We start from the raw sequence: 27855 nt of genomic DNA on the forward strand, positions 1-27855 counted from the left end.
ATCTTTGGAGATACTTTTAACTAGTATCCAATGGCTCGTTTGGATGTGTTTTTAAAATAACTAAAATCACTTTTAGAGAAAATATTTTTGGGTTCCAAAAGTACGTAAAGTGTTTTCTGCAAGCACCACTTATGAGCTTCCCGAAGCACCAGTTATATGCTTATTATAGAAAGCACTTTAAGTGTTTATCCAAGATTTACTTGCATCTTTACTAAAGATTAGTTCTAAAAACATTTTCACTAAAACCGTTTTCAGTCATTTTAAAAGGACATTCAAAGGAGTTCTGAATTATCTATTAACAGAACCCTCCATATTCTATAAGATGGTGAAAGGAAAATTTGGTTTTTTTTTAATCACAAAATGAAATTATGGGCAATGCAAAGGCTTGAAAATTTATTAGCAGAATGATTGGGTAAAGACCTGGACTGTTCGTTCGTTCATATAGTCAACCATGCGGATAGAATTGCTAAAACCTGATCTAGCCAGCATCTGGATTCTGCAACTGCACCAATCTGTTGCTTCCTAATAGGTAAGGCAATCTTGCTTCTCAGTTTATAATTTATCTCTTAACATTTATATTTCCTGATCAGGCAATTAGTCTCTCTCTCTGCAACTTCTTTTTTGACGATTCTCTGTTAAACCAATATCATAGGTTGTACTATTTCTTTTTTGACGATCGTTAATTTGCATGTTATATGAATATGTAAGGATTTGAAGGCTATGAAAACTCATACACATATGCTTCGTTTTGTGGCTAGGATTGAATTTGAATTACTAACCTTCTAAATTTAAGTTATATCGAAGGTAGAGGAGAATGATTTGGGTTACCAGAATGATGTTCCATTTTGAGGGGTTTAGAAGGAAACTTCTCCTCTTTAATCCTATGATTGTGGGGATGATTGGAATGGATAAGTTTTCTACCTTCAACATACCTTGAAAATAGTTGCTTAGTCTTTCCAATCCAATCTATATGAAATGAGGCCATAAGTTTAGCCTAGGAGATTTAATCGGTACTTTTGATTTGTGGGTTTTCAGGCTATGAATATGGCTGCTGCTTCTTTGGATGCTGCTGCTATCTCCCCTTATGCTTTGAAGTATGATGTGTTTCTTAGTTTCAGAGGTGAGGACACCCGCAATTCTTTTACCAGCCATCTTTATGCTGCTTTATGTGGGAAGAAGATCAAAACCTACATAGACGACACCCTTGAGAAAGGAGATCAAATTGCACCTGCCCTTCTAAAAGCAATTGAGAAATCAAAGCTTTCGGCAATCATTTTCTCAGAGAACTATGCTTCTTCCACATGGTGTTTGGATGAAATTGTGCATATATTGGATTGCAAGAAAAAAAATGGACAAGTTGTTATACCAATTTTCTACAACATCGACCCATCGCATATACGAAAACAGCAGGGGAGTTATGAAGATGCATTTGTTCAACACAAAGAACGTTTCAAGGACAGTGTGGAGGGAGTGACGAAGGTGTGCAAGTGGAGAGATGCTCTGAAGGACGCCGCCAATCTGTCCGGGTTTGTTTATTCAAACAAAACAGGGTAACTAACTCTGCAACTTGTACCAATTTCTACCAACCATTTTTATCAAAAAGGTTCGTTAAGGCACACTTATTAATATTGTTTGTTGTTGATATTCACATTTGCTAGGACGGAGGCCAATTTCATTGAAAAAGTTGTTGAAGATATTTTGACAAAATTGAAACGAATATCATCAAGTGATTTGAAGGGCCTGATTGGAATTGAAAAAAAAATTAAGCAAATAGAATTGTTATTGTGCATTGATTCCCCAGATGTTTGTACTGTTGGTATTTGGGGCATGGGTGGTATTGGCAAGACAACTCTTGCAGATGCTGTATATCACCGACTCTCTTCTAAATTTGAAGCTTCTTGTTTCCTTGCAAACGTTAGGGAGGAGTCAGAAAAACATGGACTGAACTACTTGCGAAATGTACTAATTCGTGAGATATTAAAGGAAAAGGATCTTGATATCAGCACTCCAACTATAGGATCAACTTCTGTTCGAGAAAGGCTCAGCCGTACAAAGGCCCTCATTGTTCTAGATGATGTGAATGCTTCGAGGCAGTTAGAACTTCTACTAGGTGATCATGTTCGGTTTGGCCCCGGAAGTCAAATCATTATAACAACTAGAGATAAGCGCCTACTTAAGAGAAGTGTTGACAAGATATATGAGGTTAAGGGATTAAGTTGGGAAGAATCTCTTGAGCTCTTTCATTTGCATGCTTTCAAAAATAACTCTACTGAATCACGTTGTGCAGAGTTGTTAGGGAAGGTGGTAGATTATGCCGGAGGGATGCCATTAGCTCTCAAGATTTTGGGTTCCTTATTCCTTCACTGCGACAACAGTAAAGACTGGGAACATCAATGGAATGAGTTGAAAAAATTTCCCAATAAAGAAATTGAGAACATGTTGAGACTAAGTTACGAGGGATTAGAACGAAATGCAAGGGAGATATTTCTTGATATTGCATGTTTCTATAAGGGGACGACAATAGATTCTGCAAAAAAAATGTTAGATGTTCGTGGTTTCTTTGAGGGTGGAATTAAAGTTCTCATTGATAAGTCTCTGATATCAATTTCAAAATGGAACTGCTTGGAGATGCATGATTTGGTACAAGAAATGGGTAGGGCAATTGTTCATGAACAATGTATTGAAGAGCCTGGAAGACGCAGTAGGTTGTTCGATGCTGAGGATATTTATCACGTATTGAAAAATAATAGTGTAAGAGCCAAATGCATCAGTTTCTTCAGAAAATAAATATATAAAAAAGTTCTTGAATTTTCTATAAATAGACACTTGTATATGAAAAGTTCATTTATAATGAACTAGTCAGATACATAACATACAAATGTAGTTTTGATTAAATTTTGTTTGCATTTGCATATATTCACATTTATACTTTGCTCTTGAATGTCTACAGGGAACTGAAACTGTTCAAGCAATAATCTTTAAAGGGTCTAAGGTTGGACAGCTACACTTGGATTTTGCAGACTTCAAAAAGATGTCCAATCTAAGATTACTTACTGTCATGAATTCTAGCTTTGGGAAGTACTGCAAATTTAAAGTTTCTCTTCCCAATCCTCTTAGATATCTTTGCTGGGAGGAATATCCTTTGAAATGTTTACCAGTAAAATTTTCTCCAGAAAATCTTGTTGAGATTCGAATGGGCCGCTGCAAAGTTGAGCAACTTTGGAATAAAGACCAGGTATATATACTTGTTTCTTGTATAAACTTTGTCGTTTGGAAACTTTTTTCTGGCTAAGTCCTTAAGTCTTATAATACCTCTTTAATTTGTTACAGAATCTTAGGAACTTAAAAGTGATGGATCTTCATCACTCCGATAAACTGACCAAAGTTCCAGATCTCTCTCAAAGTAGAAAAATAGAGCATATAAATCTATTTGGTTGTAGAAGTTTGGTTAAAGTACCTTCGTCTTTACAATGTCTTGACAAACTTACTCATCTTGACCTTGGAGAATGCTCGAGTCTCAAATGTCTTCCGGACTTGCCAGAAAACATTGAATACTTGGATTTATCAAATACTGCTATACGGGACTTGCCTTCATCAGTTTGGAATAACGAAAAGATCTCGTACTTGAATATTCAATGTTGTAAATACCTTGAGAATCTTCCAAGCAACAATTGTAAGATGAAACTACCGCTTGGTTTTGGTCTACAGGGATGCTTATCTCTTGCCAAGTTTTGGGAGCTTCCCCGAAATCTAGTGGTATTAGTGATGGCGGGGGCAAAAATAGAAACATTACCCTCATCAATCGAGCGTCTCTTTGGTCTCCGAAAAATTGAACTGAAAAATTGCAATAGGCTTCTGAGTATCCCAACAAGCATTTGTGAATTGAAATCACTTGAGGAACTTGATCTCACGGGTTGCTCTAAATTTAAAGACTTTCCAGAAATCTTGAAACCTATGGGTTATCTGAAGCATCTTTGGTTAAATGGAACGGCTGTTAAAGAGTTACCTGAATCAGTCGAGCATCTCTTTGGTCTCCGAAGAATTGAACTGAAAAATTGCAACAGGTTTCTGAGTCTCCCAGCCAGCATTTTTAAGTTGAAATATCTTGGGGACCTTAATCTCACTGATAGCTCTAAATTTGAGGATTTTCCAGAAATTTTGGAGCCTATGAGAAATCTTAAGTATCTTTGGTTAAGTGGAATGGCTGTTAAAGAGTTACCTGAATCAATCGAGCGTCTCTTTGGTCTCCGAAGAATTGAACTGCAATATTGCAACAGGCTTCTGAGTCTCCCATCAAGCATTTTTAAGTTGAAATATCTTGGGGAACTTGATCTCACTAGTAGCTCTCAATTTAAAGACTTTCCTGAAATCTTGGAGCCTATGGGAAATCTGAAGTATCTTTGGTTAAATGGAACGGCTGTTAAAGATTTACCTGAATCAATCGAGCGTCTCTTCGGTCTCCGAATGATTGATCTGAAAAATTGCAACAGCCTTCAGAGTCTCCCAGCGAGCATTTTTAAGTTGAAATATCTTGCGGAACTCGATCTCACTGGTGTCTCTAAATTTAAAGACTTTCCAGAACTCTTGGAGCCTATGGGAAATCTGAACTTTCTTTGCTTAAACGGAACGGATATTGAGGAATTACCCGAATCAATCGAGCGTCTCTTTGGCCTCCAAAGACTTGAACTGAAAAATTGCAACAGGCTTCAGAGTCTCCCAGGGAGCATTTTTAAGTTGAAATGTCTTGGGGAACTCTATCTTACTGGTAGCTCTAAATTTAAACACTTCCCAGAAATCTTGAAGCCTATGGGTTATCTGAAGAGTCTTTGGTTAAATGGAACGGCTGTTGAAGAGTTACCCGAATCAATCGACCATCTCTTTGGTCTCCGAAGAATTGAACTAAAAAATTGCAACGGGCTTCTGAGTCTCCCAGGGAGCATTTGTAAGTTGAAATATCTTGGGCAACTTGATCTCACTGGTATCTCTAAATTCAAAAACTTTCCAGAAATCCTGGAGCCTATGGAAAATCTGAAGTATCTTTGCTTATATGGAACGGCTGTTGAGGAGTTAGACGAATCTATCGAGCGTCTCTTTGGTCTCCAAAGAATTGAACTGAAAAATTGCAACAGGCTTCTGAGTCTCCCAGCGAGCATTTTTAAGTTAAAATATCTTTGGCAACTTGATCTCACTGGTTGCTCTAAATTTGAATACTTTCCTGAAATCTTGGAGCCTATGGGAAATCTGAAGTATCTTTGCTTAAATGGAACGGCTGTTAAAAAGTTACCCGAATCAATCGAGCGTCTCTTTGGTCTCCAAAGAATTGAACTGAAAAATTGCAACAGGCTTCTGAGTCTCCCGGCGAGCATTTATAAGTTGAAAGATCTTGGGCAACTTGATCTCACTGGTTGCTCTAAATTTAAAGACTTTCCAGAAGTCTTGGAGCCTATGGAAAATCTGGACTCTATTTTTTGGTTAAATGAAAGGGCTGGTGGGGAGTTACCTAAAAAAATCAAGCATCGCTGTGGATTCCGAATTGGAGTTGAACTGAAAAATTGCAAGAGTCTTCTGACTCTCCCTTCAAGCATTTGTAAGTTGAAATCTCTTGTGAAACTTGATCTCACTGGTAGCTCTAAATTTGAAGACTTTCCAGAAATCTTGGAGCCTATGGGAAATCTGAAGTATCTTCGGTTAAATGGAACAGCTGTTAAAGGGTTACCCAAATCAATCGAGAATCTGGTTGGTCTCTTAAGAATTGAACTGAAAAATTGCAACATGCTTATGAGTCTCCCAACGAGCATTTGCAAGTTGAAATATCTTGAGGAACTTGATCTCACTGGTAGCTTTAAATTTGAAGACTTTCCAGAAATCTTGGAGCCTATGGAAAATCTGAAGTATCTTTGGTTACATGGAACAGTTGAAAAGTTTCTTGAATCAATCGAGCGTCTCTTTGCTCTCCGAAGAATTGAACTGAAAAATTGCAACAGGCTTATGAGTCCCCCGACAAACATTTGTAAGAGACGGCGTGAAGAGTTTGATGCAAGTGGAAGTGAAATGTTTAGCTCATATGAGGAACAAGAAGACGATGTACTTCCACAGACAATGAAAAGAAAAAAAAACTGTTAGTGCAAGATCAAACATGTTAAATTGCAGTGAAAAAGCTGTGGCAGCCAAAGTTCTTGCTTGTTTGGTCTTCTTTGTTTCAAGCTTTCGGCTCTCCAACGTAAGAATTTAAAAGAAAGAAAGATCGATTTATTTGAAGTTCAGCTTTAATGCCCTTTACACATATATACATAGTTGACAATTGCAATTGAATTTAAATTCTTAAGAACAGACTAGCGTGCTACATTCTATGTGAAAGACACTTACATGTTTTTTTATTTGGAACAGGTACTAAGCTATTCTATTAGCATCTTTGCATTACACTGAGGCACTACAGGAAGAAAAATAAAAAAGAGCAATCAACTGAGACAGTTTCTTAGCAATGGAATGCAAAGGAGGAAAAACAGAAGATAAAGCAGGAGAGCTTCTTTCCTCAGGGTATTGGTTCTTCTTAGTGTTGCTAAACGATTCAACTAGCATTAACTTCGACAATATTCCATCCAGATTTTTTCACGTTGTCCACCATTTCTCATTGCGAATATAGCTACACCCCAACAGCACATTAACTTTCATGTTTTTACTTGTGGAATTGCAGGTAATTACAAGTAAGGAAATGATTCCTGCAGATCTTTTCTCGTTCGACACATCACTGTTTATTTATGTTACTTGAATCTCCTTGGATTTATTCAACACAAATGTCAAAAGTAAGCATGGGTGTGGTAAATAAGTTCCCTTATAACTACATATGGCTGCTTTTGCTGTTAACCCTCCTTGAGCAAAAGATGATGTCTTTCTCACTTTAAGAGTGAGGGCACCCGCAAAAACATTTATTGACCATCTTCAGGCTTCTTTTTACTTCAAGATAATATTCTCACCAACACAAGTCATGAGGAGGTTGAATTGCGTCTTCCCTTGTGGAAGCAGTCGGGAAATCCAAGCTTTTGGTGATCATTTTCTCAAAAAAAAACTGTGCTTCTTCCTCACGGCACTTGGTTTTTGGGATGAACTTGTGCATATACTAGAATGGAGATGAAAGATGTGGGTGGCAGCTTGTTATACCCATTTTTTTGCAACATCGATCCATCACATGTACGAAAGCAGCAGGGGAGTTATGCTGACACGTTTCATCGAATTTGAAGAATGTTTTCAAGGAAATAATGGACAAGGTGCACAAGAGGACGGCAGCCTTGACTTCTACAGCCAATCTGTCTGGGTTTGATGCTTCAATCAATATTAGGTAACAGGCTACCTCTTGTAACCGGTATTAATTTTGTAGTGATGCTCACCTGAGGTCCTTATTTTGAGGAAAATAAAACGCGTAAGAATTCCTCGACAGCTTCATTCATTTCTCCAGATTTGGTGTATAAACATATTCCCAACCAAAACATCTTATGTAATTCGTTTAAACAGCCGCCCTTGAACTTCCTTTCCCGTTTCATATATCCAAATGGATTTAACAGCCCATGTTTTCGAATGCAGATGCACTGCTACTGCAAGAAACCCCAGAGGATCCTAATCAGAGTTACCCGAATCAATCAAGCGTCTCTCACTAAAAACAGAGCCTTCTTTAACTATTCGTGTATTAAGCATCATCTATTGCCAGCTGTGACCTAGGATTGGTTGCGCCGAAGCTCCATAGGTCCTTGTACTTCGTCAAACGCTGGATTGCTAGTGTTTCCTTGAATTCGGGCACTTAGGCCTAGCAATGGTGCCATCATTACCGGATTACTCCCCATCAAGATCAGTGCGGCCATGCTAATTTCTCCGGATTTTAGTAGCTGGCGAGACAAAGGTGTTTGTGCATAACCACTGGAACCTTTTTGGGTTGTGTTTAGGTCTTTGAATATTTTGCGGTGGATTAGTGCCCTCATGAGGCGGTAAAGGTGAGATGGATCACAACTTAGAGCAGAAGAGAGCTCTAAGAGTGTCAAGGGGCTTCCATGGCTATCAATTGCTTCAGCTTCCGAGCCCAAAGCCACATTTTACCACCCGATTTCAACAAATGTTTCCACACATCCACCTTGGCATGTTCCTCTTCCTCTTCCCAAGTCAACTCTCTTCGTTTCTCTTCCATCTTTTTGTGAGTGTTTCTTAGCTCTAAACTACCACTATATATCTACACACAATTTACGGGAAGGGATTGGAATTGAAGCTTTGATGAATTACATATGTTGAACATATATGAAAAAGTCCATCACTTTAGTCAAAGATTCAACTACCCAGTTTTCAATAATGTTTGTTTCCTTTTCTTAAAAGTATATCCAGTGAAACCGTTTGCGCGATTGGTTGAAATCCGTATGATGTGCTTGGTGGAAGTATTTAATCCAATAATGTTGGATGAGTAGTAAACTACTCATTGGTTAAGCTCTAACATCAAACGCCGGTGCATAACCTGCGTTGATCCAATAATTATACTTCCCGACTTCTACTAAAGAAAAAAGACTAGGCATCCTTGAAAAAGTCTTACTTTCTTTAAATTACACTAATCCAACATTTATTGGATCAATCATTTCAAACAAAAAGGAGTTTGATGTTACAGCTTAACAATTGAGTAGTTTACAACTCATCCAACTTATATAGGGGGGTGGGTGCTCCCTGCTTGACAACCATACCAAGCAGCTAGCAGGCCCAGCACCCATCACCTTAGAGATGACAAGCTCGCCACACCCATCACATGTTGTGTGTTGATCTTGGGGCATTCTCGCTCATGGGTGTAGTGTTGCTTCAACACCACCGTCGCCACCAACATGGGTGCGGGGGGAGAAATCTTTGGGTGGATTTTTTTCGACATGCTTGGGAGTGAGAATGATACGGTTTAGCTCAAGCACAAAGATTTTAATGTGCCCCCCAAACTCAAGAGAGGGGGTGGGAATTTGTGAGTTGTTTTTCTTCGACATGCTTGTCTGTGTGAATGCAAGTACCTTTGGGGATGCGGGTACTACACACAAGCTTGTCGAAATTAACCTCGGTAGCAGATTTCTTCCCTCGGTTGCCTTTGGAATTGAGTTGGATATTAGCAAGGGGTGGCATTGGACGAACGAATGCATAGGCTTGTCCTAGACATGCTTGTAGGTGCACAGCTATGGGGTCCATGGACGTTTGTTTTCTGAAGGATTCACCTAGTCCAATAGCATGTTGAAGATGAGTTTTTGCGGCAACAATGAAGAAGCTCGTCCCTCTCTCCCTGTTATTGCTATTAGATTTTGGTTATCTCGATAAGATTTTTATTAACCATAGTTGCCAATTAGAAATATCCCAATTAAGTTTAAGAAAATAGCATAAGATTACTTAGAAGTCTGGAAAAAAATTGTATAAGTTTTATCAGTAGTCCTCCAAATTGGTGCAAACATATGCATAAGGAAGAGCTAAGGCACATAGCCATAACAGACGAAGAATCTTTCATATAGTCCTCTATATCACCCTACAGATAAACTCCTACGCTATAACACATTTTGAGGCATCATGGAACCCAAATGTTTGCCTTGGAGGAATATTTTAATTATGATATGTTATTAGTAGTAGAAGATGAAAAGATGTATATCTACAACGAAACAAATATCCATCATCAGCCTTATTGGAAGCCTCAAAATTTCAAATAAGAAACTGCAGCAACCTGTTACAAGATAAAAGAAGACAGTGAAAAAGAAGCAGAATTAGAAGAAGGAGATCATCAGTACTGGAAAAAATATGACAGAATAGGAATTGCACAACATAGACAACATGATAAAAGCATAGCTGCACAGAAGAGTTGTCAGCATATAAGCAAAAGATGAAAAAGTAGAACAATAATGCAATAGAGTGAAAAATATGCAAAGTAGACCTGGCATTCGTGTCATGTTTTCCTTGTTCGTGTCGTTTTCGTGTCATACCCGATATCTTAACGGGTCGTGTCGTGTAACACCCGTTAAAATAAACGGGTAAAATGACCCGACCCGAAATCAACCTAATAATATTAACAAGTAATATGACTCGACGCGTTACCCGTTAAGGAAAATATATTTAAAACCAATAAATAATCAAATGAAAAACATAATACTAAATAAGTATATACATACTATATTGTCACATCCAAAACATAAAAACGTATTTTTCTTATATTTTCACTTACCTAAAGTCTTTAATAGTTTTTTAATTAATGTAGAAGTGTAAAAAAATATAGAAAAAATATTTAAATGTTCATAATGACAAGCTTTACAACTTTCATGAAGAGCTTAACTTCGAAATTCGTCACTATAATCATATAAATCATAGATCAAAATTTAACCGTTGATTGTTGTTTACATTTATGCTTCATTGTTCTCATCAAATTTTATTTTTTCAGATTTTGTTTTTTGAAAACTTGATCTATTAGAGGATGCAGGAAAATGAACGGTTTAGACCGTTGATATTATATGCAGAGTTTTACGGTTAGTGAAAATACTGCTTGATGTTTATAAAGTTTCTACAAACTATATGACATCGACTCATATTTCAGTTAACCGTAAATATCGAAGCGTGATCAAAGATCTGAACCGTTCATCTTCTTACATTCGCCATATGATTATGTTTTCAAAAAAGAAAATTTAAAAAAATGAAATTCAGTAAGAAGAACAAAGCGTAAATGGCAATCGACAGCTAAATATAAATTTAAGGTTTATGAATTATAGTGTTGGATTTCAAAGCTGACCCCTTCATGAAAGTTGTAAAGTTTGTCACTATGAGTGATTGTATATTTTTTTTTTTTACATTTTTTACACTTCTACAATAATTATTATTAATTTTATTAATTTTTCCCTCAAATAAAAAACATTATTCATGAAGGTTTGGAGGATTTTAAAAATCTAAACGATAATGTAAGGTAACCATTATCTACTCGTGGAGGAATAATGATGAATCACGAGTGTTTATATATTCTTTCACATTTTTCATACTTGTATGTATGTCTTCTTAGTTCTTGCCTATACAAATACTATATTAGTTTATTTTAATTTTGGACAACAACATGTTAAGTAAAATTTATCCTAGTAATGATAATAAGGAACTCTCATAATAAAAATAAATAATGACTAAAACTTTTTTTTAAAACTTATATAGAATAATAATACAAAACTATATATTTAATATAGAATATATTGTATATATTAATATGGCTATTGTATTTTATAATAAATCTTTTAGTAATTAAACTTTAAAATTATCAAAATAAATTTTTTCTTAACGGGTCGAAACAGGTCACCCACGTGTTACCCGCATGTATACCCATTAAGAACCCATTATTAACAGGTCACCCGATAATGACCCGATAACCCCCCATGATAAATGATATAATGACATAAAAATAAATAAAGAATAAAGTTTGATCCATTAATAAGCATATCCCACCAAAAATATCTTTATGATTAAAAGTGAATAGCAATAAGAGCTTTTATTAAACCTCCAAAAAAAAAATATTGTTTGGTATTCTATTTGAGTTCAAGGGTTTTAACTCAAAAATTGTTTCTCAATTCACAACTTAAAAACTTGTTTGGTAAGGATGTTTTGTGAAACTTGAATTAAAAAATAACTCAAAAACTAGCCTAAAATCTGAGAACAACAAAAGTCTGTTTTTATTGTTTTTTTTTTTTTTGCTCTTTCTTCCCAACATCTGTAAGACCTTAGGCCATCTCCAACCGAAGGAGGGTCAAGGGGCTCTCTTTGCCGCTATAGCCCTCCAAGAAATTAATATTTTAATGAACAGTGTCAAGCCATTTTTCTTACCATCTCCAACTGAATGGGCCAAAGGGTCATAGCGTCAAACATAATTTATTATTTTAATTGAATTTATATGGTTACCTAAATTAAACTACGTCAATAATTTTTCGAGATGGAATCTCAATAATTTTATGTCTCAGATTTCAAGTGTCAAGTGTCGATGTGTGAGTAACTTTGCAGATTTCTTGTCAATAAAGAATCTCAATAATTTTACGTCTCAAATTTTGAGTGTCACGTGTCGATGTGTGAGTAACTTTGCAGATTTCTTGTCAATAAAGAATCTCAATAATTTTACGTCTCAAATTTTGAGTGTCACGTGTCGATGTGTGAGTAACTTTGCAGATTTCTTGTTGATAAGGAATCTCAATAATTTTACGTCTCGAATTTCAAGTGCCACGTGTCGATGTGTGAGTAACTTTGCAGATTTCTTGTCAATAAGGAATCTCAATAATTTTACGTCTCAGATTTCAAGTGTCACATGTTGATCTGTGAGTAACTCTCCAGATTTCTTGCTGATATGTAATCTCAATTTTTCGGATAAAATTTTGAGTGCCACATGTCGAGATGTAATTGGTTGTGGGAATTTTGTATAGGATTTTTATTTGCATGGCACTTCTTATTTTCAGCTTCCAATGTCCATAAATAGGGTGGATATTAGCCTATAATTCCCACAACCAAGAAGATCCAAATAGGTCAAGAAGGGCTCGTGCAAAAATATATGATGGGCCTAATTTGCCTTTGAATCCAAAAACTGGTAATATCTCTTTAAATGAGCACATGAGGCGCCATAGGATGATATGTTTCCATGCCACAAACAAGTACCTACAACAGGATCTTGTTGCACATCTTTGGGCCAAAAGAAGCATGGAGTAGACGTTTAAGCTTTAGATTGTTAAATGTTTTTTTTCATGTTGTTTAATGTTTTTTTATGTTGTATAAGTTTTATGTTGTTTAATGTTACTTAATGTTACTTAATGTTGTTTAATATTGTTTAATGTTGTTTCATGTTGTTTCATGTTACTTAATATTTTTTTAATGTTGTTTAATGGCTTAGGTAGTTATAGGGAAAAAAAATAGAATTTTTAAATATTTTTTAAAAAATTTTGTAAAAAAAAAAATTCAAATATAACGGCTAGCTAACGTCAGCAACTAGCTGTTGGGATTCAAAAACCTGGACCAGTCGGGGCTGGCTGGTTTGGGACAGTCGGTTGGCTAGGTTATACTTTTGTGCCCTGGTGAGGCCCACAAGTCTTTTGGCCTAGCCTCCGATTGGAGACGGTTTTAGTGTCATTTAGGGCTATTTTCAGCCTTATGGCCCTCTGGCCGGATCGATTGGAGATGGCCTTAGCATCGAGGCCAGCAACACCAAACATCAACTAAGAGTCACCAGGGGCGATGAGAGACGTTTTCGAACGACTGAGAGAGGTTATGTCGATCGTCACATGGATCTTTCCGGCGACTAAGATATTTTCTTCCCACCATCCCACCATCCTCTCACTCTAATCACCCACAAGCCCCACCCTCACCTCTCCACCAATACCGAAGCTTTATTTCAAGCTCACTTTGCTCAATTTCAATGGCAACATTTGAAATTAGCAACCCATCACCATATATGTGAACAAAACCCACCTGAAAACAACATGATTTCATCGTATGAAATGTGAAATTGGAAGTTCCAAATCAAGTCGTCAAGATATTGGGGCTTGGTGAGTAATTTCTAGGTTGTTTCTCAGATCTCGACCCGACCTCGATATCCTCCCTCAGCCAACACCACCTAATGATTTTGTACAGACAAGATTTTGGGTCATATATAGCCTAAATCCTTTAAGATATGAATAGTTTCCAGGTTAGATACCAAACAAGTTTTTGGGTTGTTGAAAAAAGTGTTCTGAAGAGAAGTTCAACCAAGTTGTTTTTGAGAATTACCAAACAGGCACTAATATAATTTAGAAAAAAATACTATAAGAAAATTTTAAAAAAAAATTTAAAAAAAAAAAAAAAAAAAACAACCGCAACAATGGGGCGGGGAGAAGCGGCTTGTGGCGGTGGGGAAGGGATGGCGGGGCTAAATTGGTGGATCTAACTCGCACCAAGTTCATGATTTTCGTTCCCAAATTCAAGGTGAAAACTGTAGATACAAGAACTTCAACAATTCTCTTACAGGGCGCCTCTTCTTATTTGGTCAATCCCATGCTATTCCATACACAAGCTGGATTGAGCATGTTAAAAGAATTCCTGTTAATTTTTTCATGTACACAAGTTAAAGGAGTTTAAGTCCAGTCCTTTACAAGTTAGAAAATCGATCAATATATGCAAAAACATGTTTTTGACGTCTCTCTCTCTCTCTCTCTCTCTCACACATACAAAAAGCATACGAAGTGCAGAATTGCTCATGATAGATTGTTCTTTAAGGATGACTTTAGCTTCTCCACATCAGCTAAAAGTGAGGAATTTAATTCACAAGTTTCCTTCAGTAACTCGAGCCTCTTCTCAAAGTCATTCCCCACAGGCACTCCATCCTCGTGCTTGGTCTCATGCGATATAGATGCCTTGTTATATTGAATAAGGTTCAGCATCATCGCCTGCAATTACATTCCACATGGCATTAGATTTTCTCCCTCAAATGTTGCTTTGTGGAGACTCGGAGACAGCAGCTTTGATATGAATAGTTATTATGGAAATACATATTAGTAGTATCATGATACGGCACATTCCATAATCATTTTCAACGCAGATGGAGTTGTTGTCTGAATGAACATTCATGTTATACATTCATAGTATAAGAAGGCATATCTTGTATGATATACATTTATGTTTCACCCACTTGCTAGACACAACCTACTCTCAAGGCAGACTTACTACAAGATAAACGCGAACAGTTTAACGACTGTAAGAAAAATCTGCATACCTCATGTTGCTGCTTCAGAGAGAAGTCTCGCAAAAGAGACCTGGAAAGCTTATTCCTAAGCAATAGCTTATCACCAGTGTATGAGCTAAAAATGAAAGCCGAAAGGTGATGGATAACCAGTGTATATGCAACTGATCCTCGACTTGCAGCCCTATCGAGGGCACCAGAAGTCCATGACTTAACGTATGCCTCCAAAATATCCGGATTATCCTGCACAAGCACAAGATTTGATAAATTTTCACACTTTTGTCATAAAAAGGCCACTAATTTTAATTCACAATTATTATTTCTATCTCACACACAACACGCACGCACGCAATACTCAAAACTGAATAACAAATCACTCAAAGCTCGTATAAGTACTGAATAGCACAAACGAGTCAGTGACTAGCTGCCGTACCTCTGCAGGTTCAAGGTACCCCTCTGCATCTGTAAAGCATTTCTCTAGAGGTGGCAGAAGTTCAAGAACACGAGAATTGGTTAGTGTATTCCAGGCAGCAAGGCGCACAGGAGCTTCCACACAACGATGCAGATAAACTGCAACTTGCCGGCCATATATCAAATCACCATAAGATATAGCAGAAAACTGATCCACAAGAGTTTCAATAAATACAGAGTAACTCTGGTTAACCTCTGATTGGAATGCCAGAACCTCCAGGTTGTTTTCATTTCTATGTTCTGGCATTAAGTTAGACGACCTTGACTGATGAAGAAGGTTCCCATAGAGATCTTGTAAAGCTTCAAAAACAACCCTACTCTTCTCCTCCTCAACCACACCCATTCCAACAAGTAAAATCACAGATAGAGAATGCAATTTCCAAACTAACGATACACTTTTAACTGGGGAATGAATGTCAGCTGGTAAGAAACTGGACAGTGCTTCAATTCCCAAAAGGAAGAAAAGCCCAGCTTTGGCAACTACAACAAAATTCCCTTGATCCTGCATGAGATCGTGTAAATTGGAGAATTTCTTAAGACCAGCATGCTTGCTATCACAAAGGGTTGAGATTGGACTGAGAAACCAGGAAATGGGTAGTGGCAGTCTCTGGTGAGCCCACTCTACAACTAAAGAAGTGCAATCTTGAGTGATCAAAGGTGATGTGTCCGATTCCTCGTATATAGTATCGAGGGAACCTTTGCCCTTTTTCAGTGATTTACTATCAGAGGAATTCACGCTATCTTTGAGCTTTTTCTTTATGGATAACCATCTGTCGCCGAAATGAGAAGCTAATGTTTTACTGAAGAGTACAAAATCCTCTTCTTTATAATCCCAATCAAACAGTTTCACACCCCCATTTGAGGAAAGAAAACGTCGAATATAGAAATCAAGATACTTGAGAACTGAGACATCAAGCAAAATATTTAACACCTTTCTCACATAAGTCCTGCCTGTTGGTCCAGCAGTTACACATACTCCTAAAGATGAATTAATTGCCAGCATAGTAAAAGTCATTTCTTCTTCTGTGGGGCTTTCCAAATTGGACACAAGCTTCCAAGTTTCAAGCAAGTCAACGAGAAATCTTGCATCTGCTTGTGACAACAAAACACTACCAGACCAAAATCCTCCACCAGAGGCACCCCAGCCAACTCCCACCCCGGGAGCAGGTCCTCCCCTGCCAAACATCTCAATGGACTGCACAAGGGGCCACTCAGAAGCAACTAACTTCATAAAAGTATTTTGCACACTTCTCAATTCAACCAAAGACCCCTTAAGTATACCGTCCTTGAGTATTTTCTCTTCTCTTGATGAAGGGTAATTTTGGGGAGGTGTTTGGACGCCTGTCCTGGCTAACATTATCAACTTATCAATGCTAACAACAAGCCCCACTAACCCCTGTAAGCAACTTACAGAAGCTAATGATGTTTCACATTTATCCAGATTTCTCAAATGAGACAGTTTCTCAATGAAAGAGTCACCTCCGCTAGGATCTTTTCCATATTTCGCATCAAGAGTATCTGAACAGCCTATAAACCCATTTTTAATTATTTCAAGTCCAACTTTAGGAACAAACTCTGGAAGCCATGGCACAAGACTACCACTTTCATGTGAGTGGACAGAATCATCCGGGACCACTCTTTCAAGCACTCTGGAAAGCATTTGTACTACAGCTGAATACACCCATAACAAGGAAGTGACTGATAAATCTTGGGAAGCAAGACCACCACGACTTCCATTTTCTCTCTCAAAGAAATTACGTATGCTGGGATCACTCTTCAAAACTATCCACTTGAGAGCTATATCAACCATTGGACCAACCTGGCTCCAAGACCAGAACTCAGTTCCATCACCAGAATGCTCAGAGATTTCACTGCTCAGACTCTTCTGTGAGAACAAACTTGGGAGCCTTCTAGCCAAAGCCTCCAGAACAAGGTATCCTTCTGTAGAGATGGACGTAAATTCACCAAGTACATCATTCTCAATAAGTTTTTCCATTGTAGGTGGGTTCAGCCAAAAGCACAAGTTACGGAAAATATCTGAGAAGTATGACACACAATAGCCATGCTGAACAAAAACCTTCCAAAAACGCAGCTGTTCAACCTTCAAAGCCGAAGAAAGTTTACAGTTTTCCTTTCCAGATTTTACCCAGTTGTCAAGGAAGGAAATAGATTGATACAAATGCCATGTCATAGTTTGGAAAGTCCCATTCTTTATAAAAGCAACACAGTTCTTACGATCAGATTGAGCCATCACCTTTTATTTACACAAAAATAAGGAAAAAAGTATAAGTTTTATCCGGAATTAAATGCAGGCATAATTCCCTTATAACACCAGGAACAAAACGTACTAGACAAGTGGACATAAAAGTTGTACAGAAACTACTTACCTTTAGAAGTCTAACAGACTTTATTTTTGAAAGCTGGATATCTACAATGTCTTTTTCGATAAATCTGCTGACAATTGTTTCAAGAAGCCTTTCACAATTCATGATTGCATTCGCACATTTTGGGGAATGCCTTGCAATTGCAATAAGTATAGATATTGTGTATTCTTCCAAAGCTGCCGTAGGGTCAGACTGAAACAACATAAAACAATACACTTTAGGAGGAAACTGCAGATCATCTTCAACAAAAAAAATTTTTAGCAGCACCTTTTTATATTGTAACACTACTAATTGTTGAATCTGTGTTTTCTTTCATGCACCACAAACCCACATTCACATCAATCCAACAATGGGAACTAAGAATATAGCTCAGCCCTCATTACCTTGATAGAAGAATGAGAAAGCAAAGCACTTATTAAAAAGTATGTACGCACACATGACGCACCCATAACCCTGTGTCAAGACTTTAGGGATCCTTCAAGCTAGGCACTTGTGAGTTTTCTGATGTGTTACACTCGTGTTTAATGTTAAAGAGGCCGTGCAATTTAGTAACATTTAACAACCTCTCTACATTAACTAACAAAAGATTAAAGACATGCAATATGAACGTCAAAGTTCCACTAGGGAGGAAGGAGGTGAGCATCTGAATTTAAATTAGTGTTTGGTTCTCTATATAAATCTTGGGAACCTTGAGTGGTTATCAAATACCTGCACAGCTCTTATAGTTGTCCTGAATGTAAAAACTAAATAAGGACTAACCTCCAAAACATAGCGAAGCCTTGGAAGAATTCCCATCCGCACCAAACCTGCCGCAAAATCTTGTCCAGCAACTACAACATCATCTTGAATGGTGCGTTTCCCTTCAGTTTCATCATCAATAATTTCCTCATCGAGAGCAACAATATTAGAAGGTTTGGCGTTGTACTTCCAAAATCCACCACGCAGGAAACCAACATCAATCTCTGGTTTGCTTCTGAATACAGGGGCAGTAAATGTGTCCATATGCAGGGTTGCCATTTTCTGAGGGCAGAATATATTAAGCTTGAACTAATCAAATACCAATAGATCATAAACTTCAGAAAAGTAAAAAAAGAATAAAGAAATGTATAACTAGAGTAGTAAAAAGAACAGAAAAGAAAAACTCTACCTCCGAAACGTCAAAGAAGTTCTCATTCACATCACAGCTTAATATGCGGTGAAGAACTTTGGCACAAGCTAGGACTACATTATTGTGGTTATCATCAAGACATATCCTGCAATAAATTAGAAGTTAAATTGCAACGGCATCCAGTAAAAAAAAATCAAATAATTGTTTGAAATATCAACTAGTACACAAAACAATCCAACAGAAGAGTAAGTTTACAAGATGAAAGGGAACAATTTATATATGGTTGGTTTCACCAAAATTTTGGAACATAAGGATCCAGATATTATTCACCTGAGAGATAAAATAAGCTCAGGTTCTGGGCCAAGTGCATAAGCCCAAATGGCCTCCCAGTCAGCAGATTTATCAACTTCCCAGTCAGCGGATTTATCAACTTTACTAGCATCTTTTCCGATAAACTGATCTTGCGCTTGAATATTATGCAATGCCTTATCAAGCACAGTTGAAAGGAAATGCAAAGCAAGTGTCCGCTGTCCAGGAATCTGAAACCACCAAACAGCATATGGTAAAACAAGATTATGAAATCAGGAAGCAAACTTTACCAGGAGCAACAAGATTTGATACAAAATATAATAGAGGGCCATGGACATCGTACATCATCAAGTTTAGAGAAATTCAAAAGATACATTATCAAAACAGTTGATGTACAATTACAGCAATCAAGAATATAAACTGACCACACTCCTAGTGAGCGACACTGCTTCTTTGATTGTATAACCAGCAGCACCAGGGTCCCCCTCAGTACGCAGGTAGTCACGCTCAGATAAATTACCTGTAAAATTGGAGAAAATTTTACCTGATACTCTATTGAGGTATTTTTATCATTCTGAAAGTAATATCATCCAGTGCAGTTGTGTTCCCCATAAAAGTCGTACCCAGTGCACAAGGCTCCCGCTTTACGCAGGGTCTGGGAGAGGTGAATGTCGGCTAGCCTTACCCCCATTTATGGAGAGGCTGCTCCCAAGGCTCGAACCCGAGACCTACCGCTCATGGGCGAAGGCACTTGCCATCGCATCAGTAAAATTTTTCATGTGTTCCCCATACATGAAAAATTTTACTGATGCTACAAATTTCATGGTAAGAGAAACTTTAACTACAGAATACAGAACTAAGTCCCACGCTTTAGAGAATATAAAACAGAAAAAGTAAAAAGCAAAACTGGAGTGACGAGGAATACATAATCTCTTCAAATATAGAACGAAAAACAAAATTAGCTTCTGCCAAAAATCATATAAACAAGTATTAAAACTTACTACTCCGAGATATCTGGTGGAAGCCATCTATAATAACAGTCCCATCCAAGGAAAACCTTAAGTTCCTAGCAGCCTGGACTCTATCACTCCAAGCATTCCACAAACTGCCACTGGCTTTGCCTGAATTCTGCTCCAATCTATCCTTTACTGAAGTTCGAGTATTGTTTGAAGTAATTTTTGTAGCCACATGAGACGGACCACTGTGAGAGATAGTAGAAGCTTTTGGTTCATTGCTATCTGAGCTGGGGCCTCTTTGCTTTCTCAATTTCTCTTCACCCCTCCTTTTGAGTACTTCGAGCAATGCAGGGTCCAGTCTGCCCATGATCTCCGCCTGTGCTTCTTCAATCTCATCTGCAGACATCCCTTGCAACCGTGCACGGTTCTCTTCATCAATCTGAGCCTCAAGCGACACAGACCCCCCTTGTTCATTTTGAATATTATCAGGCATGGACTTTCCGTTCATGTCCGCTTCAATTTCCATGTTATTGTGACCCAAAACAGATTCTTGTTCAACCTTCAAGTTACCCAACACAGATCCTCGTTCAATCTTCGAGCTACCAAAAGCAGATTCTTGTTCATTCTTTCGCGGGGAATGCACTTTACTTGACTCAATTTTTCTGGTACTCGCTTCCATTGTTTCCCTAAAAGTTATTGAGCTATTTGCATCAAGCTCCTCCTCTGCCCACTTACTAAAGTCCATATCTTTTTTCTTCTTCCTTTCGATCCGCTTAGCGAAATCCCTAATGTGTTCAAAGTCCATTACATCTTCATCATCCTCCTCATCCCCTTGCCCACCACCCAATTTACTATTTACCGGACCCCGATGCTGTCAAATCAACCAAAACCAGTCACAAATTCATATACATGTTTACCGTTTTTCCCTAAATTATTAAACCTTCTTTCAATTAAACAAAAAACAAAAAAAAAAAACAAAAATCAAAACTTTTCACACAACTGACCAAATAACAATTTTTTTTTTTTTAACTTCTCACAGTGGTGATCAAAGTATCAAACTTGCAGGCTTACCGGGCCATCGGAGCGGTGGCGAGCGACGGGGAAAGGAAGAACGGTTGGGCGAGGCGGTGGAGTGGGGCCCGACAGGGGCATATCGGAAATACCTTTCTCGACTATGCCGCCGAGTAAGCTCGAAGGAACATCGCCGCCGTCCCCGGTTTGAAGTGCTTTGGTGCCAAATATAACCTTCGGCTTCCTCGGGCCTGGACCGCTTGCTTTGGTGCTTTGCTTCTCCGCCATGGCTATATGAGCATTCACTCTCAACTCTCTGAAAGTAGGGCTAGAACAGAAATTTGGGCGGGCTCAATTTAATATAGTAACCAGCAAGTCTTGGAGAATGCTAAATTTAGCAATTTTTTTTCATATAAAAGGGAAGAGTCACGGTTATTCAATTTTTTTTTTTTAGGGTCTGAAGTAATTACAAGGAACTTCATCTTATTTGTAGGCACAGTCAAGCAGACTCATCACCATCTCGAAATATCGAATACACGACCTCACACATTTTATTTATTTATTGAAGAAATGCAATCCACACTTTTATTATTACTAGACCACTTGTTGTGGTTAATGGTTACTATTTAGCAATTTGATTTATTATAGAAAATTTAGTTAAACAGAATTTTTAATAAATTTAATACGTCCTAAAATGATTAAAAGAACATAAATGATCGTAAAAAACTGAATGACTTTCACAATGTTTGATGAGAAATGAACGAATGACCTCAAATTCCTTAATAATGTTCACCGCCAATAATCGAACAACAAAATGAGAGTTTGGTAAAGTGTAACAACGAACAGGATCAATTTCGATGAACGAGTATTGAACTCGACATAGTAGCTCTTTTTTTTGTTTTCAATTTAGCTCATTTTAAGCCTCGGTGAATGGGTGGCTGCAGATCAGTTTGATTTGGTTTGACATAAAAATATAACCGAATCAATTAGTATTTAACGGTGTAGATTGGTTCGGTTCTGTTTTGACTAATATCATTACTAACACCGAATCAAACTAAACAATTGTTATTCGGTTTTGACCAATATTAACCGAATCAACCCCAACTAGTATTCAATGGTTGAATTTGGTTCGTTTGATTCAAACGAGCCCCCTAGATCTAGGGCTTCCAGGAACAGAGATTCAATCAAAACTTCTGCCAAAGTTTGCAGGCAAAACGATGCCCCCTAGGTCTAGGGCCTTCAGGAAAGAAGGGAATGCAAGGATTTTAATTTTCGATATAAAAGATATTAGGGGAGGGGGAAATTGAACATTTACTTCACAGTACATGGATAGATTTTTAACTACTTAAGCTACAAGCGTCATGCAGAATGCCGAAAATTTATAACCAACTTTAAACTAAAATTGTCATTTTCCTTCATCTACTACCTGATCAGATTCAAAACTATAGAGAAACAACCTACTTCTATTGCTAATAAAGAATATACAACATTGGATCTCAACAGCACCCCGGCGTTAGGCTTTAGACCCATCTCTGCAACTTCTTTTTGTAATATGAACCTACTTAACCTTAAACTGACCTAAAGTTAACTTAGTCAATCCCGTTCAGGAGCATCCCCGGTTGTTCTTCTTGAGCTTAGGCTTCCGGCGTACGACCACACCCTCTCAAAATCAGCTGTGAGTAATCTCTCTGACTTGTCGTCTATTATAACGTTGCGCTTTACACACAGAGGTGTCCTTCCTGGACTTCCAATAACTGGGGTGGAGGAACAGAACGCCGGTGTTGCAAGTGGAGACGCATAAGGAGTGTGTTGAATGGAGAAGGGGCTCGGTGACATCCGCTTCTGGACAGGAAGGCCACTCAAACCTCCCCTGCTGAAGATAGACACTGATTCCGCAGCAGCACATCGCTTGGTAGCATCGTCAACGAAGAGGACATCATCTATCCTTGCCATTACGTTAAAGGCCAGACTCTCCATAACTCTTGAGTAGCTTTCCAGAATTGACTGCCCCACGTCCTGTAAAATCAACAAAGAAAAATCCTTCAGAAACTTCATCCTTCGAAGATTTGTTCTTTTATATATTGAAATTCGGAAGTTATTGCAGTGTGCGGAAACTAGAAAGTAACTAATAATGCGCAATAATAAAGTTGGACGGTAAAAAATTTCAAAATGAAGGAATTCAACATATCTGATAAACCAGAGTTTATAAATTGATGGACGACATACTGGTTCAGGTGATATATATTAAGTAATGTAACATAGATGGTTATGTGTTTTAACGTAGATGGATAGAGAAAACATGCAAACATGCAGTCAAATGTACCTTGTTATATTGTATTTTGTTCATATCTAGTGAAGTTTGCGGGAGGCCAGGGAAACGATGCCTTAGGCTGTGTAAGAGTGTCTCTGCTCGTTGGGCCAGAAAATGGCTCTTTTCAGTATCGGAAACAAGTCCCTTGACCTTGCCACCCCAGGATGCCCGTTTAGCTTTATGATTAGTGTGCTTATTCTGGTCTTTCTGCGCCCAAACATGCACAGCTGCCTCAATTCTATTGGCTATCTCTAGAGTTTGATGTTCTGAGGACAAGTCCAGGCAATCCAGAAGATGCTCTGGTGAAAATTGGTCTGCAGCTATGTAACGATAAATGATATCTCCCAGACAATCTTTCCCCTTCTATCATGAATGAAAAAAAAAATGGCGTTAAAAAATTTTAAATCAGCTAAATGAAAACTTTATGTAGAATGCGAACGATGAACAGTTATTTCTAATGGTGATATTTGGCATCTATTTACAATCTCACTATATAACACATTTGAGAGATGTTTCAGCACCAGTATCAGCCACAACTGAGCAAACAAGAACAGAACGAGAGCGTTATTTTCATCTGCCATTACGGAAATTTTTTTTTTTTCCTTTCACTGCTAATGCTGTATAATTGTTGCAAAGCTCTACTTCCAAGCTATAAAAAGGACATGAGTACCATTAACACATTTCTAAATCAGTCAAATACAACAGGAAACAGTTGCAGAACAACACAAACGATATGAACAAAGAAAATGAACGACAAACTTTTAAGGGAAGATAACAAAAGATCTCCAACAGGATTTCCGTGTGATTTAGAGATAGCTCATCTCATGATTTAGAATGGAACTGAAATATAAGCTCGATCACTCGATATACATGTGACATCTCACCGAGATTAAATCCCATATAGAAAAAGAAACTAAAACTCAAATAATACTGACAGGAAACATATAAATATATGAAGAAAGCTAATAAAACAGCATTGCCAGTCACTAATATAGTAAGCACACATGTTGAATCCTGGAAAGAGATGTCGAACCCCATACCTTGGGCAACGACTCCATGTACGCTCTTGGGATTTCCATCTCAGCAAGCACACTACTATTAATCGCCATGGCTGCCTTCAATATCTGGTTGCAGCAGTCCCTACACTGCTGCAATTTCTTCCTTGTTTCAAAGGACAACCCATTTGGCGGAACTTTAGGATAAGGCAGCCACCACTTCTCTTCTTGCCTAATTGAAGGCCTTCCACCAATAAACCCCTCACCCTCTTTCGAATCCCCCAAAATAATCCCCCTGTCAACATAGCAGAACTCTGTCTCACAAAACCCATCTAGCATACTAAGCAGCATTGCGTCAAGCTTCTTAATGGCAGGTAGATTCACATACAAGTCAGAGCGCGGCCGCATTTCCATGACTTCGTATGTCCCCCCACCCGGAAACTGTTGTATCGAAGGCACAAGCTCAACAATTGAATCACTCACACATAACAGCCAGTCCATTTCCCGGCGCCACATTGCCTTTCTCTGTGCTTTCAGCGGCTCTAACCTCCATAATTCGCCAAACACCGTCGCTGTCATTCCAATATAGAAAATTGAGTTCCAAAACAGAACATCAACGTAAAATCGAAAACATGCCGATCAAAATCGCGTAAGAATTTGCACCTTCCGCAAGGAATGTGACTTACCAGAGAGATTGGTGATGGCATTTGAGATAGCAAGGGCAGTGCAGACTCCTTTTCCTCCTCCTGACATGTCTTCTCCAAGCAGAAGCTTGGCAAACCTCTCCTTCATCATCTCCACTTCTACATCCATAAATAATTAAAATAATTTAAAAAAAAAAGTTAATTATCTTAGATAGAACAGAATCAAATCTCTACAAAATTTTCTCAGCTGGAGCAACAAATTAATGATTATTTTCACTGATTTATCAAGTTGTGAAAATTACTGGACAAAACATTTTCACTACATTTTTCAGCATTTTCCCCTAAAATTAGAAACAAATTTAAACAAAACAAAATATAATACCAGACAAATCAGCATTTCGTTTCTCCGGCTTCTCATCCCAAGCCACCACATCCTTTCCTCCGATCACCGGAAGCATCACCGGCGCCTGAAAGAAGAAATTTCCGCCGCCCGGTCGCGGCGACGACGTCATGGAGCTCGAAGCCCCCTCCGCATCGAACCTCCGGCACGAGAAGCTGCTACAACTCTCCGACTCGCTCACGTCGGCGCTTAAGCTGTAGCTCCCGCATCGCTCGCTCTGCTGGTCCGAGCCGTCCTCCGACGACACACTCCCCATTGTCGTCCAAAGATCCAAAACGAGCGTCGTCCGTAGAAGCTCAGATCTCAGCCTCACATTCGCTGCCCTGAAGCCTACCGCAGGGGATAAGAAAAACAGAAGCAGCAGCACTCACGTGGTCGGAAGATTGTTTGCAGAGCAAAGAAACTGAGAAGTGATGGATAAAAAAGTGCTTCCAGGTTTTCTCACACCACACTCTTCCACTCTCTCTCTCTCTCTCTCTCTCCCTCCCTCTCTAGAAATGCTAGTGCAATGGGATTGTCCACAGTGGGGTTGATGATGAAGGAGATAATGATGAGGGAGAGGTCCCAAAAAGCAAAAGTGACGCCGTTTGGTCTGCAGAGCTTGGGCACCCGACACGGTTCTTTTTCCGCGGGACCCACCCTTTGCGGAATGAGGATTTACTGTGCTCGCGTGACGTGGCGCTTTTCGCTAACGTTTAAGGGTATGTGGTGGGACCTGGTTGGAACAGGGAGGGAATTCAGAAATTTCGCGTGGGAATGATACCAAACGGCGGTTAGAGGTAACTGGAGTGTTTTGTTTTCTTGTGTGGGGGAGAGTTACGGTGTGGACGTCCGCGGTTTGCTTTCCGTGTGCTCGCATCACTAAGATGACGATTATTATTCTCGTTTGACGACCTCGTTTTCAGTGTACAACTCGTTAATTGCAGTCATTAGTAATTCGTTGTTCTGGGTAATTACTTTATTAACAATTTATTTCCGTGTAATTTATTAGTATTCACTAATAATTACAAGGTTCTAAATTCTGAACAGACTCACATTTTGAATTGAATGGTACGATCTAGACCGTTGATTTGTTTTTGTCATACGAGTGAGTCCCGCATGACCATGCCGGAGGGAATCTCCTTGAGCGGCCGACAAGTTTGAGTCGTCCGACATGGTGTAGCCAACAAGGTATCATATAGGAGTTCGTATGGGTAGTATACAATGTTATACAAAGACTATAATGATACGCTCACTTAAGAGATGAAATATTTTGGGTTAATCTCAGTTTATTATTTTAAAGTTTCTTGATTTTCAATTTTTAGTACATAAAGTTTTTTTTGGTCTTATTTTGGTATCTAAAGTCATAATTTTGGGACACTTTCATACATCCGTTAAATTTTCCGTGAGAACTTTCGTTTAATGATGATGTGGCGCCCACGTAAACAATGACTGTATGCCACATGTCAATATGGGCCCACGTGAATATTAAAAAAAAATTTAAAATTCTAGGCATCCTACCTCACCCCTCCCGACCCTTCCCTCATTCTCCCTCCTTTATCTTCCCTTGACCTAACCCTCTCCCCTGATTTCTTTCCTCTACACCCACTCAACCTCTACCCTACGCACCCCTAGTGGCGGATCTACAGAGGGACCTGGAGGTCCCAAGACCCCTCGGCTACCCTAAATCACTGCTAGAAATTTTTCGGGGGTCCCCTCATACTTGAACACAAGGTCTGTGTTGTTGTAGCGAAGAAGAAGACAGCGCGAGGAGAAGAAAGAAAATAGGGACCATTTTTAACAATTGGTCCAAAACGGCAATGTTTTGGCCAATTGTTTTAATTTTAAAAAATAAAAAATAAAACAGTGAAACAAAACGTTGTCGTTTGTCTATGACTCCATATTGTTTTAAAGCCTAGCCCCACATCTTTCCCAAGAGTCCCCTCTTTCCCGACTCATTTGCTTTTCCGCCAATGCCCTTTCTTATATTCACCCAAATTCCAATGCAACTCCCCAATTTTAAAACCCTAAATTTCTAATCTCACCCAATCCCACATTATAATTACATTACTCCAATATCATACCTCCACTTGCTTCAATTCTCCACGCCACCACTATTTGGTTCAAAATTCAAGTAAGATTTTTGGTATTCTAATCTAATCTCAATTAAATTATATTAGATATTGATGGAGATTTTTATTGATATGATTGTTGATATGTTTTATGTTTGTATACTCATTTTATCTTTGGAATTTAGATGGAAATTTTGTTTATTGGTTAATTGGTATATGTTTTGTGTTTTTGGTTAAATGTGTAGTTTAGAAATAAGAAATATGGAAAGATTTTTCAAGCCAAAGCCAATAGCACCATCTATTTGTTTGGGTAGTTTGAGCTCAAGACAAAATGAGTGTGACATTGATTTTAATAATCTTGAGAGAGACCTGGGAAAAAAGAATTTGAATGAAGAACTATCCTTCTAATATTCAAGATGAGGTCCGACTAGCATATTTGCAAATGGGACATTGTAGGCCTACAAAGCATGAGTTCCCATACACTTTGCATGCAAAGAAAAGCGACGATTTG

The 27855-nt window shown here is 38.3% G+C and overlaps 3 protein-coding genes across 4 annotated transcripts; 1 reads left to right on the forward strand and 2 right to left on the reverse strand.

The window, feature by feature from the left end:
• The first annotated feature begins 394 nt into the window (after window positions 1–394).
• On the forward strand, window positions 395–7705 carry LOC103429515 (TMV resistance protein N). The gene is made up of 8 exons (XM_070805784.1): window positions 395–529; window positions 1036–1550; window positions 1659–2751; window positions 2951–3235; window positions 3331–6220; window positions 6388–6537; window positions 6695–7336; window positions 7579–7705. The coding sequence occupies exons 2-5, from the start codon at window positions 1039–1041 to the stop codon at window positions 6121–6123; spliced, it is 4683 nt and encodes a 1560-aa protein (XP_070661885.1). The 5' UTR covers window positions 395–529; window positions 1036–1038; the 3' UTR covers window positions 6124–6220; window positions 6388–6537; window positions 6695–7336; window positions 7579–7705.
• A 6268-nt stretch (window positions 7706–13973) lies between these two features.
• LOC103411993 (transcriptional elongation regulator MINIYO-like) lies at window positions 13974–22306 on the reverse strand. The gene is made up of 10 exons (XM_070805786.1): window positions 21004–22306; window positions 19978–20803; window positions 19402–19496; window positions 18998–19206; window positions 18707–18812; window positions 18319–18579; window positions 17563–17751; window positions 15138–17429; window positions 14738–14947; window positions 13974–14411 (listed from the first exon to the last, which is right to left on the reverse strand). Exons 1-10 carry the CDS (start codon window positions 21229–21231, stop codon window positions 14220–14222), a joined length of 4608 nt encoding a protein of 1535 aa, XP_070661887.1. The 5' UTR covers window positions 21232–22306; the 3' UTR covers window positions 13974–14219.
• On the reverse strand, window positions 22306–25839 carry LOC103429340 (rop guanine nucleotide exchange factor 1-like). Of its 2 annotated transcripts, none has more exons than XM_070805787.1 (5): window positions 25276–25839; window positions 24936–25052; window positions 24295–24821; window positions 23267–23614; window positions 22306–22959 (listed from the first exon to the last, which is right to left on the reverse strand). In XM_070805787.1, exons 1-5 carry the CDS (start codon window positions 25547–25549, stop codon window positions 22537–22539), a joined length of 1689 nt encoding a protein of 562 aa, XP_070661888.1. In that variant the 5' UTR covers window positions 25550–25839; the 3' UTR covers window positions 22306–22536. The 2 variants fall into 2 exon arrangements, with proteins under 2 accessions (XP_070661888.1, XP_008365719.3); XM_008367497.4 differs by having other exon boundaries at window positions 23267–23617.
• Between the last annotated feature and the right edge of the window lie 2016 nt (window positions 25840–27855).

Source organism: Malus domestica, chromosome 10 (genome assembly GCF_042453785.1).
Source record: "Malus domestica chromosome 10, GDT2T_hap1".
Lineage (NCBI taxonomy): Eukaryota > Viridiplantae > Streptophyta > Magnoliopsida > Rosales > Rosaceae > Malus > Malus domestica.

What these genes read in the sequence shown, in the direction of transcription:
- LOC103429515 (XM_070805784.1), top strand. Translation starts at nt 1,039, where the DNA reads ATGAATATGGCTGCTGCTTCTTTGGATGCTGCTGCTATCTCCCCTTAT. An exon ending in GTTTATTCAAACAAAACAGG is followed by an intron (nt 1,551 to 1,658) that starts GTAACTAACTCT and finishes CACATTTGCTAG; the next exon opens with GACGGAGGCCAATTTCATTG. An exon ending in ACGTATTGAAAAATAATAGT is followed by an intron (nt 2,752 to 2,950) that starts GTAAGAGCCAAA and finishes GAATGTCTACAG; the next exon opens with GGAACTGAAACTGTTCAAGC.
- LOC103411993 (XM_070805786.1), bottom strand. Translation starts at nt 21,231, where the DNA reads ATGGCGGAGAAGCAAAGCACCAAAGCAAGCGGTCCAGGCCCGAGGAAG. An exon ending in GCCACCGCTCCGATGGCCCG is followed by an intron (nt 20,804 to 21,003) that starts GTAAGCCTGCAA and finishes TTGATTTGACAG; the next exon opens with CATCGGGGTCCGGTAAATAG. An exon ending in ACTTCTTTGACGTTTCGGAG is followed by an intron (nt 18,580 to 18,706) that starts GTAGAGTTTTTC and finishes TTCTGCCCTCAG; the next exon opens with AAAATGGCAACCCTGCATAT.
- LOC103429340 (XM_008367497.4), bottom strand. Translation starts at nt 25,549, where the DNA reads ATGGGGAGTGTGTCGTCGGAGGACGGCTCGGACCAGCAGAGCGAGCGA. An exon ending in ACGAAATGCTGATTTGTCTG is followed by an intron (nt 25,053 to 25,275) that starts GTATTATATTTT and finishes TTATGGATGTAG; the next exon opens with AAGTGGAGATGATGAAGGAG. An exon ending in ACATGGAGTCGTTGCCCAAG is followed by an intron (nt 23,618 to 24,294) that starts GTATGGGGTTCG and finishes CATTCATGATAG; the next exon opens with AAGGGGAAAGATTGTCTGGG.